Raw genomic sequence first — 16,378 nt, forward strand, 5'->3', positions numbered from 1 at the left:
TTTGATCCAAATAAATGAACAAACATTTTAAATAGCGCGCTATAGCTCTGCTATAGCACGCTATAGCATTTGAAAGAGGTCCGGCGCTAAGATACTTAGCGCGCTATTTAAAACTTTGGTTAAAATCAGCCGGCCCGCCAAGACTTGTCAATGCCCTCTTTGATGGGCTAGAATATCCTGCACAAGCCGGCATGCATTGACTGACTTGCGAGGTCGCAGGTCGACCACATTAAAAGTAAGCCTGTATTATAACATGACCATGTCGGCCTCACTTATCAAATCAACCACAGCTCCAGGCGTGGAATCCCTGTACAGGTGCGCATGTCTTGTTCTGCATCTCTAACTACGTGCCAGCGGTCAGAAGTTTTGCTTCTGTATGCCCATGGGGTGCAACTTGAACAAACAACAGCTAAAATTGGGGATGAATTCAGTTACTGTTAGGAGCTGTTTGTAAGCTTGTCTTCCACTAGACAGGACTTAAGATTGCAAACAGCTGCCATGGTTGATGAGGATGGCATCCACAATCAATTGCGTGAGATCCTACTCGTCAGTTTATGTGCGGATTGTTGTGGCTTTGCCTGCTCATATGTTGGCCTCAATTTGCACGGCAAGGGTTTTCAGCCGTGCCTTTCTCCATCACAGTTTGGCATGAATTTCCTGTCATGATAGCAATTCTTATCTCCGTGCAGCATGAACCACAAGCCAAATATTGCGATGTGATTCATTGTGGGTAGAAATCCGCCATCTGGTAAAGACTTGTCAATGCCCCTTTTGATGGGCTTGAATAACCTGCACAAGACGGTAGGCATTGACTCGACTCGGGGAGGTTGCCGGTCGACCACATGAAAAGTAGCCCTGTATTCTAATGTGTCCATCTCGGTCTCACTCGATCAATCACTCATCAAATCAACCACAGCCGCAGGCACCGGAGTTCAGTCCAGGATGCATACTACTTATGCCCATTCACCGTGTCTTCTTCGATTGGATAACATATATACATCGTCGCTCTGGTGCCTGACTTGGATTTCTTGAGTGAAAGTTGAGGGGCCACACAAGGTGTATAGATAGATCATGGGCGTCTTGCTGCCAATGATGTATGCATCACTCTTTCTGCTAGCATCCGTGGCTCTAGCCAGCCACGATCCTGATGGGAGTTGGGCACATCCAGGTTCCACTCTTGAAGGTTGCCCGACGAGCTGTGGCAATCTGAGCGTCGAGTACCCTTTCGGCATCGGATCCAGGTGCTCCCGTGGTCCTGATTTCAACCTCACCTGCAACAACACCACTCAGCCCCCCAGGCTCTTCCTGCGCGACGGCATCAACGAGGTGCTCAATGACCTCGCTGTTGGTGTCTATTTTGACAAACTATTTATTACCTCCTTCCAGCATACCATCCACATGAAACCGGGTCAGCATGTCTATTACTCGTCTTTCAAACCACCTGGGAGGTCCTTTGGGTACATCGGGAATACAGCTCTAAACATCACCGGCTGTGACCTTGACGTGTATTGGGTCAATGACAACGCCCGCACAATCACATGGGCCTGCAAAACTGTATGCCCAGATCAAAGAATCACAGAGACGGTGGCTAGGCACCATTCTAAGGGCGTCGGATGTTGTCGTTTTGATGTGTATGGCCCTGAAAATGGTGCTTTTCACCTTAAATTTGTCCAGGGCCACAACAAAATCAACAACAGTACAGGGTCTAAGTCTAACCGGACTGCTGCGCTGTGGGATAGAATCAGCATAACAGATGATAGCGGTGTCGCTATTTCGTGGCAAATAGTGGATCAACCCAACTGTGTTGCTGCCATGCGAGACAGAACAGCATACGCCTGTGTCAGCAGGCACTCGGGGTGCTATGATACTGGAGAGGGCTACATCTGCATCTGCAATGACGGCTATGCAGGCAACCCTTTCATTCCGGATGGCTGCTCCAATGACAAAGGTAACTATTATATTGATCAAGCAAGTAAACTTACAAATTCTTTAGATAAAACTTGAATACATGCTAACCTTTTACCGCTCAAACTAGGGTATAATCCAATTCCGAGTAGGACTGACTGTACACGTCGGTGTGGTAACATTACTGTGGAATTCCCATTTGGCATAGAAGAGGGTTGCTTTGCCCGGGAAGAGTTTCACCTCAACTGCACAAATACAACGTCGGCTGTTCTACTGCTGGACGATTTTGAGGTGACCGGCATGAATATTGAAAAAGGGATCTTTGAGTACAACGGCCATACCAGTGCACAAGTAGAACACATATCTGGAGGACGCATCCTTTTTGTGGGTTATGAGTTGTTCTCCTCTCTTCAGTGGGTTGTTGCCAATCTAAGTTGCCTAGAAGCCCAACTTAATATATCTGGATATGCTTGTGTGAGTATCAACAGCAGGTGTGTAGGAGTAAATGCTACAACTGACTATAGCTTTTTTGAAGCTCCTAAAGAAGACACCTATGTCGGTTACCATTGTAAATGCACAGACGGCTTCAAAGGAAACCCATACATCCAAAACGGCTGTCGAGGTACCCTCTATCTCTCACACATGCACGCACACACGCATCATGCATAATTTATATAATCATTTCAATTTCATATGACATCTACCTTGTAGGTTGTTTCTGGCTTCCGTTGCATGCATGTCGTGCATATAAGATAACTTTCATTATCCATTAACTAGGATTTTCTTTGCCACCATTCCAAAGCGTAAAACTCGTCGCAAGAGTCAAGTTTGACCAACACTTATACCATTGGATTTCTATCCAAAAATATTGTCCAATGGCATCACTTTTGTATTACATAAATCACATTTTATTGGTTTAGTTATTTTTAGGTTGAAATCTTTGGATGTGTGGTCGCTTTACAGTTTGGAACAGAGGGAGTACCGATGTTACTACCTCCATCTTAAAATACATCAAACTACTCTGCCAAACATCTATATGTTTAGACGTTTATTGATAAAGCCTATATAGATTTTCTATGTACATCATGAAAACTAGTTTTACAGTGTTTGTACTTGCATATTTGTTGAAAGACTAACAGTGTTTGTACTTACATATTTATTGAAAGACTAACAGTGAATGTTGGTCATCACTGGACTACCTGGGTAATTTGGGTTTGCCCAAAAGAAGGAAGTGCAAAATTGGGAGAAGACAGGTCCCTAAATTTTTCATGAAGTATGCTTAGAAGTTAGAACCCAACCTGGAAATTAAACGATCTAGGCTAGCATATATCAGTGAACCAAATTTATACTCTTACATGTAGGCTGGATGGGAGTCACAACATTTGATCTTGTAGAGACCTTTTGACGCGAGGTATATTTTGGTGCGTAAAACTTGTTGGAAATATTCCAAAGCTTTGTACTGTACCAACCACCCAAACTGCCGTTGGAGAAAATCAGAACTACTACTAGATACTTGCTCTATTTTAATATAATATATCTGTCCATGGCATCGGGAGTCTCTGCTTCAAAATATTTGTTCATTGAGAATGTCTTTGCTCTCTGGCCCGTTCATAGTATGTCATTTAATATGGCACACTTTATAATTTCTCACTAACTCCCACATAATGTGTTTTATTGTGAAATGAAGAGAGTAATTGTTAAATTTCTACAAAGAAGTTGCACAAACATATAAAAATAGGCGTGTTCTTTTTGCTGGTGAATTGTCATTACATTGTGAAAATTACTCCTCCACTTTCTATTTGCTTTATACCATCTATGTAGGTTACAGTCAATTGTGTTCCGTGTTAATCGGGGCATGTACTGTGTGTTATGTTATTTATTACTTCATTGACGCACAAGACCTTGTTAATTTCAGATATTAATGAATGCCTTCAACCAAACATCTGTAAAGGGAAATGCCATAATATTGAAGGAAGCTTCTATTGTACCGAGTGTCCTCACAGTACCGAGTATGATCTGGACAAAATGGAGTGTAGAACAACGAAACAACATATTCTGCTTTCAGGTAAGACTAAATTGTTGTTATATTGATAAAAAGTATAAAAAGAAACTTAAAAGAGCTTAATGCCTTCAGGTATTATCATTGGGTTGTCTGCTGGCTTTGGCATTCTAGCTCTGAGTTTTAGTAAAACATGTCTCATTCGTAGATGGAATAGAAATATTCAACGACAACTACAGAAGAATTATTTCCGGAAGAACCAAGGTCTTCTCCTAGAAACGTTGATATCATCTGATGAATGTGCAAATGACAAAGCAAAGATTTTCTCGTTAGAAGAGCTAGAAAAAGCAACGGACAACTTTGATAGGGCACGCATCATTGGGAGTGGGGGCCATGGCATGGTTTATAAAGGCATATTATCTGATCAACGTGTGGTTGCAATAAAAAGGCCTAAGGTCATTGAGCAGGCAGAGATCACCCAATTCATCAACGAGGTCGCAATCCTCTCGCAAATAAACCACAGAAATATTGTAAAGCTCTTTGGGTGTTGTCTGGAAACTGAGGTTCCACTGCTCGTGTATGAATATATATCTTGTGGCTCACTGTCTCAAGTCCTGTATGCTGACTCAAGTAATGGTTTTTCCTTGTCATGGGATGGTTACTTAAGGATTGCCATGGAAACAGCAGGAGCTCTATCTTATCTCCACTCAGCGGCATCAGTATCAATCTTCCATCGTGATGTGAAGTCCTCGAATATTCTCATCGACGAGGACTATACAGCTAAAGTTTCGGATTTTGGTGCTTCTAGATTGGTCCCAATGGATCAAACACACATTGTTACGAATGTGCAAGGTACATTTGGGTACTTGGATCCAGAGTATTTCCATACAAGACAGTTCAACGGGAAGAGTGATGTGTATAGTTTTGGTGTGGTACTGGTGGAGTTGCTTCTCTGGATGAAGCCTATTTTCACGAGTGAGTCAGGCACAATACAGAACTTGTCAAGCTACTTCCTCAAGGAGTTCAGTGAGGGAGGGATAATAGGTATTGTTAATTCTCAGGTCCTTGAGGAAGCAAGTGAGGAAGAGATTAACAATGTTGCCAGTCTTGCAGTGGCATGCCTGAGACTACGCGGTGAAGAACGACCCACCATGAAACAAGTCGAGGTGAAATTGCAGATTCTACGAAGCAAAAGGATGAAGTTATGTCAAGTGGATGCAAGAAATGGAGAACAAACACAATCAATGTTACTAACTCGAAGGGCTAGAGTTGCTCGCCGGTCGTCTACCATGCCACTGGGTGACAGAGACAACGTAGCGTCGACAGACAATCAATGATGATATGCCTTACATGTTCTCTTTTTTTAGAATTCTATGGCTTACATGTGGAGCTTGTGCCATTTGTTAGTCGACCATGCTACATGTGTTTATTGAATTTACAATACTTGATTATATTTCCTCTGGTCAGATGATTGGAATTGTATTGTAGGCAGTACAAGGTAGGGAGTAAAATTATGTCCGATTAATTACAGGTATAGTGATGTTAGACAAACCCGTTTGTCATGGGATTTCCTTGTACGTTTTCTTGTGTTCTTTGGCTTCCTCCTTCTCCTGTAATTTATTTATGTAAACTGATTATTACCTGGAAGTGTTAAGTGAGTTGCTGGTGTTTGTATTGATGAAATTTTTCAAGACTACGGCTAGTACGTAATAGTACTGTTTTTAGTCTTGTCATTTTTGGCCGAAATTGATATTTTACCATGAAGAGGAAATTAGATGCTCACATCTAAAATTCTACGTTTGCTTCTGAAGCTAGACATTCACACATTAATTAAAGGAAACAGATATCCAAATTGTTTTTTTCAGGGTGTTAATTTTTTTTCTCTAATGATAATTTGCTTGTGTCATGATAAAGGGAGGTGGCTCCCATGATTTGCTCCAGGATGAACAGTAAAGTCACAATAAATCTTAGCAATCAAAAAAAGGGAAGAATAAAGACAAATTTTGGTGCTCCGAACCAAATTTAAGCATTAAATTTGTTTTCCACACAGCGCGCAAAACTCGTACGTTCTTCATTAAGCTTTTACAAGCACACACAAAATTGAACAGTTGCATGTCTAATCTGTCTGGAACTTTTTAATGTCTGAAGAATTATTCATTTTAATGTTATCATCAATAAATTCTTCATACTTTCCTGGATGCACCTTTGAATGCTCAAAATCTTTGTAATATAATACACATTGACATGTCTTCTCAACATATCATCAATAAAATTCATTTACAGGAGAAGCAGGAATGCATGACACTATAATACAAGGAAATCTTATTCCAGTTAAAAGCCTACCATCATGATACTTGTTATTAGTTATTGCCTGGACATAACTCAACTCCCTGTGCGATAGCTGGAGACGTCTTTTCTTGTTGAGGCTGACGGGTTCATGTTATATAGCGTGGGGCGCACCTCCCAACCATAGCGCATACATTGTTGAGATTACATATGAGAGGGAGATATTCAAGGAAGGGATAGAACTTGGAGAGAAAGGAAAAGGAAAACAAACCTATCTCTATCTGTCTATCCTAACTACCTGGTGTGCCGGGGTGCAACATATCATGTGTTTAACACCCTCCCTTAATCACAACTTCATTAAGTTGAGATTATGCTTGAATTCTTCAAAACTCTTTGTGGGCAAAGGCTTGGTAAATCCATCTACAATCTGATCCTTGGAATGCACAAACCTGATGTCAAGTTGCTTTTGAGCAACTCTTTCTCTGACAAAATGAAAATCTATCTCGATGTGCTTTGTTCTGGCATGGAACACAGGATTAGCAGAAAGATAAGTGGCACCAAGGTTGTCACACCATAAGCATGGAGCTTGTTTGCTTTTCACCCCAAGCTCTTTCAACATAGACTGTACCCATATGATTTCAGCTGTAGCATTTGCTAATGCCTTGTACTCTGCCTCAGTACTTGACCTCGATACAGTAGCCTGTTTGCGTGCACACCATGATATTAAATTAGGTCCAAAAAAGACTGCAAAACCACCTGTTGAGCGCCCGTCATCCAGGCATCCTGCCCAGTCAGAATCAGAAAAGGTACTGACAAGTGTAGAAGATGACTTGCTGAAATTTAGACCTATGTTTAGAGTATTTTTAACATATCTGACTTGCGCTTGGCAGTTGTCAAGTGAACATCAGTAGGTGCATGCAAAAACTGGCAGACTTTGTTGACAGCAAAAGATAGATCAGGCTTGGTAAGATTTAGATACTGAAGAGCTCCTACAAGACTTCTATATTTTGTGCTATCTTCCTGACTCAAAAGTTTACCTTCTGTAAGAGACAATTTTTATGAGCTGGATAATGGAGTGAGTGATGGTTTACAACCTTGCAATCATGCCTTTTTAACCAGATCGGCTGCATACTTTGCTTGAGAGAGATGAAGTCCATTCTGATGCTTCTTTACCTAAATCCCAAGAAAGAAATGCAAGTCTCCAAGATCCTTTAACGCAAAATCTGCACTCAAGTCTTTTAATAGACCTTTGATTGCTTCATCAGATGAGCTGGTCACAATAATATCATCAACATAGATGAGAACAAATATGCATGTATTGGATCTGTTATAAATAAACAATTATGTGTCTGATTTAGAAGGAACAAATCCAAGTTTTTGCATCTTGTGACAGAGACGAGAGTACCACGCCCTTGGAGCTTGTTTTAATCCATATAGGCCTTTATCAATAAGAGGAAGCATTCTTACTTTCAAACCCAGGAGGTTGTTTCATGTACACATCCTCTTCCAAAACACCATGAAGAAATGCGTTCTGAACATCAAGCTGCGTGAGACTCCAACCTCTGGAAACAGTAATGGACAAAACAAGACGAATAGTGGCAGCTTTTACCACAGGACTAAAAGTATCCTCATAGTCTATACCATATCGCTGTTTGAAGCCTTTTGCAACGAGCCTAGCCTTATAGCGATCAATGGTTCCATCAGATCTCCTCTTAATTCTGAAAACCCACTTGCAATCAATTACATTTTTACCTTGCTGTGGGGGAACCAGGTGCCATGTTTTGTTTTTCTTTAGTGCCATGTACTCTTCATTCATTGCCTTCTTCCACTTATCATCACAAAGTGCTGCATCAAGGGTTTTTGGCTCATCTGGTTCTCCTGTGGAACAGACCAAACCATATTTAGTTATATGTTTGTAATTTACTGGTTGAGTTACCCCTTTTTTTAGCCGTGTACGTCGCGATGGTGGAGCGGTAGAGTCCATACACTAGTAGAAAAAGGGTCAAACGTGAAGCACATTAGTGCCGGTTTGCATTAGAGCTGGCACTAATGTGTACATTAGTGCCGGTTCGTGGCGGCGATCAATAGTACCGGTTCGTGGCGAACCTTTAGTACCGGTTCATGCCACGAACCGGTACTAAAGAGGCTGTGTCAGCCTGCGGTCAGGCTATGGCCCCATCATCACCATTTAGTGCCGGTTCGTACCACGAACCAGTACTAATGAGGTTACGGCAAGCTGTTTTTAGTCCCACCTCGCCAAGAGAGAGGCAGTATGAGCGGTTTATAAGCCGTGAGTGCACAGACAATGACGAAGAGTTGCAATGCTCACCTACATGTTGATTAGCTTCAAGCCTTGCGGAACAGCATAGATTGCACTGAGCTATTTGCAGTGGCTTAGTGCAATCTATACTATTCCGAAAGGCTTGAAGCAAATTAACCAGCATTGCACCTCTTTTTTATTTTTAATAACTTATTTAAACTCTGGACTTCTTTTGTGTTCAGTATGCAGCATTTAAAGCGACCTCATCAATTTCCAACATGTTCTGACATCATTTGTTGTTTTTCGGTCATTTACCTAATTGTTTAGAGAGCTAAATGACCGTGAAATTGAAAATCACTACAAAATGAATCCTGAAAATGTTGAAACTTGGCATGGTATCATCATATCACCTGCATAGCATGCGCGAAAGAGTAGAGAGGGTCACGGCAAAAACTGGACGCACTTCGTGTACAAACTGGACAAACTCTTTCCGAGTATCAGGTTTTCGAAGTCCGAGTGGGTACTAATGTGCATCCCACCAATCAGGAAGAATCACACGGATCGTGTGTTTCTTTCTAGCTCTTGCGAGTCGTTGGATCAAGGGTGTGTTTCTTCCTAGCTCATGTGAGTCGTTGGATCGAAACTACCACAATCACTTTGTGAGCCAGACGACCCTATATATAGCCCACCTCTCGCCTTCCCTGCATAAGTCTTTCAGTTCATCGACTACATACATCTACCAGTTCATCGACTGCATACATCTACCAGTTCATCGACTGAATACAAATCATTCGGATTCGCCATCATACGTCCAACCGTGCATTTGATATGCATATATATGCATCACGAGCCACGGTTGGGCTGTATGATGGCGATACTGATTGGTTTGTTCCAGATCCGACATAAAAGGTTTGATACAACTTCTTTTTTGTGACATAAGAGCTATCTCTCCTCCTACCTATTTTAGTTACACAACTACCTATTTATGCCAAATTTTCACTTTTGCTGTTGCTCTTGCATCATAAGCATCCATGTTAACTGGACTTACAAGTAATGCAATTTAACCAAACTATCTTGTGATCTTCGCCAAGAGAGAGGCAGTATGAGCGGTTTATAAGCCGTGAGTGCACAGACAATGACGAAGAGTTGCAATGCTCATCTACATGTTGATTAGCTTCAAGCATTGAAACACGAAGAAATTTTATGTGCAAGCAAATTCTTTCATGCATTTACTGATTTTTTCAGCTAAATGACCCTAAAATTGAAAAGCATTTCAAATAAACTCAGAAAATGATGAAAGTTGGCATGGTATCATAATTTCACCCACATAGCATGTGCAAAAAAGTAGTGAGAGTTACCGCAAAAAATGGATGCACTTCGTGTACAAAATGGACAATCTGTTTCGAAGTATCAGGGTTTCGGACGAAAACTCATCCGTTACAAAGGCATTTCATTTTTTAAATAACTTAAGCATTACCAAATTGAATATAATGATAAAACACACTAATATTAAACATAAGAAAAAAGAATCACTGAAAAATGTATTTTTAAAGTTAAGTTATTCACAAACTAGTGATTCACACAAATTTCAAATAATTCAAAATTTAAACTATTCAAATTTAAAAACTATCGGCACTAACTGAAAGTTTCTAAAAACTATCAAAAATATTCACAAAGGAACTCTAAATACAGCAAAAAAACAACTAAAAATAAATAAAACAAAATAAATAAAGCAGAAAAGAAAAAACTAAATGAAAAAAGCCCACCTACCGGGCCACAGCGGCCTGCATACGACTAGAAACCCAACCTGTTGTTGGGCCAGGATGCAGGCCCGCAAGCACAATAGGCCCCACAGGGCAGAGTAGCAGAGGTAGGCCCAGAAGGCCTGCTTTAGAGAGGAGCTCGAGACAGCAGCGGCGGCGGGGCTTATAAGCAGGTGTATGCGCCCTTCGGCTAGCGAGGTGGGACTAAACTTCTGCGCCCCTCGCCTGGGACCGCACACCCTTTAGTACCGGTTGGTGGCTCCAACCGGTACTAAAGGCCCCCCCTTTAGTACCGGTTGGTGGCTCCAACCGGTACTAAAAGCCTTCGTTTCCCGCCGCTTGGCCTGGCGAAAATAGGCCTTTAGTACCGGTTGGAGCCACGAACCGGTACTAAAGGCCATCCTATATATATAGCACTTACGAAAATTTCAGTTTCATCCCCACTTCGTCTCCAACCTCCGCCGCGCGCGCCGCTCGATCCCGTCGTCGCCGCCCGTCGCCCGTACCGTCGTCCGTCGTCATCGTCGCTGTCCCCGCCGCCGCCCGTCGTCGTCGTCGTCTCGCGCTGCCGCCCCGAACGCCGCCGCCGTCCGTCGCCATCGCCGCGGCCGTACGTCTCTCTCTCGCTCCCGCACACACATACACACACATACATACACACACATACACACACACACACACACACACACCGGCGCCCTCGCCCCGTACGCCGGCACCCCCGCTCATACGTATGGGGCGGCGGCGTACGGGGCCGCACACACACACATATACCACACACACGCATACACACACATACACACATACGTACACACATATACGTATATATACACACACATGCATACACACACACATACACACACACATTTTTTTTTACTTATTTTCTGTTTTTTAGAAAAGTTAATTAAATGATCGAATGTTAGATTAATGTCGAATGTTAGATGAATTAGCTAGCTAGATAGAAAAATTGTCGAACTAGAGATTAGAACTAGTTGAATAATTAATATAACTAGTTTATTTTTAGTAAGAAAATTTAGGTATATGAGATTAGAACTAGTGGAATAATTAATATAACTAGTTTATTTTTAATAAGAAAATTTAGGTATATGAGATTAGAACTAGTTGAATAATTAATATAACTAGTTTATTTTTAGTAAGAAAATTTAGGTATATGAGATTTGATGGTCTAATTAAAATATTATTTGTTAATGAGTTTTTCTGTTTATTTAATTTTTTATATATTTTGAGTTTATATAAATGTTACATTAATGTCGAATGTTAGATGAATTAGATAGAAAAGTTAAATATATAGTAATGTCAATTGAATATATAGTTAGATATATTAATGTCAAATGTTAGATGAATATATATTTGGCTAGATATAGGTGTTTAATGTTTCACCTATATGAACATAGGAAATGTCATCTGACGACGAAAAAGATTTTATTATATGCGAACACTGTGAAGACCAGCGCGGCCTGTGCGACCAAAATTTCCTTGTTGATGGTAGGCGCTTCAGCATCAAGCTGGATGAGACATTCGAAGTTGATACAGTAAGTCACTTTGTCAATTATTACTTGAATGCAAAACTTATGCTTCATTTGCTTCAACTTATAATTTTAAATTTTCACTATTCTACTAGCGCATCCCCTGCCATGCAAGAATTTTTGTCTTGGATAAGATAGGTTTTAGTGCTATAGATGATATGGAGGTAAAGAGAGTCTACTTGAAGACGGAGCATGAGTATACTTTCAACGTCAAATTATATAATGGAGACACATACACCCATTTTGAATGCAAAACTTGGCAAGCACTATGCAAGGCTTATGCATTTGAGCCTGATATGGTTATCACCTTTGATATTCGTCCGGAAGATGATATTGAAGGTAATATAGACATCTGGGTCGATGTGCAAACGCCTCCAGTCCTACCATTTGGTGAGTTTTTCTCAACTATGCAAGACATCTGGGTTTATGTCTTTCATACAGTTTATTCAAAAATAGTTGACAACTAATTTGTATTGTCAGCTTATTTCGGTTCAATCAAACATGTCCGACGCTTGGTAGACAGGACCTACTACTGCCCCGGGGCTCAACTAAACTGTGAGGAGATAAGTCATTATGTTTCATGGCTTGAGGATCTTAATACTGTCAAGACAAATTTTTTTCCTAAACTTAGAAATGTTAGTACTCAAAACGTGCGACCAATGGTGATCGTATTGAACTACGGTCACATCTATAATCAAAAGATGGTAAGATTTTAAATATTTGTCCTTAATTAGTGCATCTTTTGCATACATTATTTTTGAAGCTAAACTTTCATTGCTTAGTATATTAATTACTATACGATGTTGTTCAACAGGGACTTCCGATGAAAGTTGTGCCTCAGTGGATCGAGACAAAAGGTCGCATGTCAATGATTAGCTTACGACCAAGATTTCCTACATTGCACATGAGTGCATTCAGGATTTCTAAAAGCGAAGAATGCTTAATAGTGAAAGATTGGAGCAAAATTGTTAACGATCGCAGAGAAGTACTATGGGGCAGTAAGGAGAAGCGCAACCCAAGATTAGGAGACAGATTCATCTGCATGCTCCAGTATGATGAATCAGGAGAGCTATACATGTTCTATGCTATTCTACCTAAGAGGGAGCAGCAGGATCAGTAGCTACTACTTCATGCTCTTAATTAGTACTTGTCTCATGGATCCGTGTCCTGAACTTCGATGTTGGTGATGATTATGTTGAACTTGATGATATCTCTTTGCTTCTGTTACAAAGTGAATGTTTCCTCTTTAAGCTAGCCAACGTTGATGATGATTACATAGCTAGCGGTAATGACTATGATGATTAAATAGTGGTAATTAGATGACTACGATGATTTTTAGCTAGCTAGAGTTTATTTATTTATTAATATGCGATGATGATGATGATGATGATGACGACTACAACTCATTATAACGTAAAACAATCCTAAATTAAATTGATAACACAAATTTAATTGAAAAATACAAAATAAAACAAAAACCCACAACCATTTAGTACCGGTTGGTTTTACCAACCGGTACTAAAGGGCTCCCGGCCCCCGGGAGCTGGCTCGTGCCACGTGGTACCCCTTTAGCACCGGTTCGTGCTGAACCGGTACTAAGGGGGGGGCCTTTAGTGCCGAAACTTTAGTGCCGGTTCCTGAACCGGCACTAAAGGGCCTTACGAACCGGTGCTATTGCCCGGTTCTGCACTAGTGATAGCGCGCCGCAGAGGATCCAGGGGGACAGGATCATTAGATGCAGCTGCAGCTGATCCCGAGGGGGATCCTGTCGCGGCAGCAGCTCCAGCGACCGCAGAGCTAGCCAGATCTTCGGCGGCCAACTGCTGAAGCGTCGCGTCCATGCGAGGCGCAGAGAATCCCGAGCCCCGTGCCTCTGCGCGCGCGTCGGTCGGCCGACCGCTCGTGGGGGGCCCCGCTGGGTCCGCGCCCTCACTGGCGCGTGCCGCGTCCCGCCGCTGGTACGTGACCGGTTGGGCACCGTAACGCGCTCCACTCGGAGGAGGCCGCGTGTCCTGCGCGGGGTCGTTGCGGCATGAGTCTAGTGCAGAGGCGCGTGTGCCTGCGCTTGTCCCCTCTGCGGTGGCTGATCCTGAGGAGGATCCGATCTCCTGCACCATTGGCGATCCCGAGGCGGATCCTGTCGCCTGTGCCGCTGCCGATCTCGAGGCGGGTCTGTCTCCTGCCACGGGACACATGGGATATAACCCAAATTTTGCACCGTTTGCTTCATTTTCTTCGCAGTTTTCTCCTGTTTCATCAACACAGATATCACGCATGCCATTAGGTGAGTCAGTCAACAAATGATCATCAACATTTTCCCCCCTTGATCAAAACTAGTGAGATGAGGTGGTAAGAGAAGAATTTCTTCTCGAAGACGTGCACTAACATTAGGGTGAAGATCAGCGAAAGGAAATTTAGTTTCATCAAAGACTACATCACGGGATATGTAAACACGTCCCGTGGAGACATCGAGGCACTTGACCCCCTTACGCTGAGCACTATAGCCAATGAAGACGCATTGTTTTGATTGGAACATGAGTTTGCGATTATTGTAGGGACGTAGGTTTGGCCAACACGCACACCCAAAGACACGAAGAGACTTATAGTCTGGTTTGGTGTGAAGAAGCCGTTCTACCAGAGTTTCATGATTAATGCATGACTCGGTAGCATGTTTATGATATGAACGGCAGTGAGAAACACTTCATCCCAAAATTTGAGAGGCATGGAGGCACCTGCCAAAAGGGCAAGGCCAACTTTAACTATGTGCCGATGTTTTCGTTCGGCTGACCCATTTTGCTGGTGAGCATGAGGGCATGGCACGTGGTGTGAGATACCGAGTGTCTGGAAGAAGGAGTTTAATTTTTCATACTCCCCTCCCCAGTCGGATTGGACATCAATGATCTTGCTGTCAAATTTTCGTTCAACGAGAGCTTGAAAGTTTTTGAAAACTTGAAACACATCAGATCGTCTCTTTAAGAGATAGATCCAATAAAATTTTCTATAGTCATCGATGAAGCTAACATAATAATCGTGTCGACCAACAGAGGTGGGGGCAGGACCCCAAACATCAGAAAAAATTAACTGTAATGGTTTGGTAGAAACACTTGTAGAAATTGGGTAAGGAAACTGATGACTTTTAGCTCTATGACATGAATCACCAATTGTTTCATTATGACGTTCACCAACAAATGGAAGCTTATTTTTCTTGAGCAACCTTTCAACTAAAAAAAAGAAGCATGTCCTAAACGATCATGCCATCGTGTGGAGGAAAGCTTGATAGCACACTTGTTTATTTTGTCTTCTAAACTCCGGAATCAACGGATGGAGGCCACCAACACATCTACTGCGATAGAGAATTGTCCTCGTTGCCTGATCCTTGATCAAAAAGAAGCAAGGTTGAAATTCAAGAAAGACATGATTGTCAAGGGAAATTCTACGGACAGAAAGAAGACTTTTGTTGGCACTAGGAACATGCAAAAAATTTCGAAGATGAATGTTGCGATTAGGGGTACGAAATATTGAGTGACCAAAGTGACGTATACTCATACCTTCTCCGCTGGCAGTGTGGATTTGATCCTTGTCGCGGTACTTCTCCTTCATGGTAACTTTCTTGAGCTCGTTGGTGATGTGGTTCGTGGCTCCACTGTCGACGTATCAGTTTGTGTCAACGCCATAGGAGTCATCGGCAGCCGCAACGACTTTCTCCTCATCTTGTGAGTCATAGTCGTCCTCCTCATACCGGTACCAGCAATCCTTTGCTGTGTGCCCGGGCTTGCCGCGGATCTGGCACCGGGGAGCGTCCGGGCGGTTCCTGCCGCCACCACCAGCACTGCGTCCACGACGACCGTGGCCACCAGATTGGGGTGGCATGGCACCACGGTTGCCGCCGCCAGACCTGCCCTTCTTGCGAGATGGACCGCACGATCGGGAGCCGCCGCCCCGCCCGCGAGTGGCCACATTGGCAGAAGATTTGAAGCCGCCGCCGCCAGATCCTTGGAAGTGAGCCATGCGCTGATCGAAGTTGGAGAGCATGGCAAAGAGCTCATCAAGTGTTACCTCAATGACGCGAGCGTCGAGGGCGGAGACTAGGGGCTGATAGTCGGCGTCGAGCCCATGGATGATGTAGGAGGCGAGTTCGTCATCGGGGATCGCCTTGCCCACGGCGGCCAGCTCGTCGGCGTAGCCGCGCATGGCGGCGAAGTAGGAGGCGACGGAGAGGTTCCCCTTCTGCGCGTTGATGAGGGAGGTTCTGATGTTGTTGATGCGGCTGGCAGATTGCGAGGAGAACATGCCGGCGAGCGTCGTCCAGAGCGCGCCCGCGGTGGTGACCGTGGTCACCGTGAGCAGCACCTCGCGCGTCAGATTGTTCAGCAGGTATCCGAGGACCTGTTGATCCTCCCTGACCCAGATTGGGTGGAGAGGGTTGGGCGATGAAGTCTCCTTGCCGTCTTTGGTGGTGACAAGGAGTCTCGCCGGCTCCGGCTGAGTGTCATCGACATAGCCGAAGACACCGGCGCCACGCAGCTGGGGAATGACTTGCGTGCGCCATAGCACATAGTTTGTGCGTGTCAGCTTCTCGGTAACCTGGCCATTGAGGCTAGTTTGGGAGGCGCCGGAGGAG

At 43.2% G+C, this 16,378-nt stretch overlaps 1 protein-coding gene across 1 annotated transcript; it reads left to right on the plus strand.

Annotated features, from left to right (window-relative positions):
- Window positions 1-1,019: 1,019 nt before the first annotated feature.
- On the plus strand, window positions 1,020-5,557 carry LOC119270711 (wall-associated receptor kinase 3-like). The gene is made up of 4 exons (XM_037552753.1): window positions 1,020-1,948; window positions 2,036-2,527; window positions 3,821-3,970; window positions 4,040-5,557. Exons 1-4 carry the CDS (start codon window positions 1,072-1,074, stop codon window positions 5,239-5,241), a joined length of 2,721 nt encoding a protein of 906 aa, XP_037408650.1. The 5' UTR covers window positions 1,020-1,071; the 3' UTR covers window positions 5,242-5,557.
- The last annotated feature ends 10,821 nt before the right edge of the window (window positions 5,558-16,378 follow it).

The sequence above is a fragment of the Triticum dicoccoides genome, chromosome 3A, assembly GCF_002162155.2.
Source record: "Triticum dicoccoides isolate Atlit2015 ecotype Zavitan chromosome 3A, WEW_v2.0, whole genome shotgun sequence".
Lineage (NCBI taxonomy): Eukaryota > Viridiplantae > Streptophyta > Magnoliopsida > Poales > Poaceae > Triticum > Triticum dicoccoides.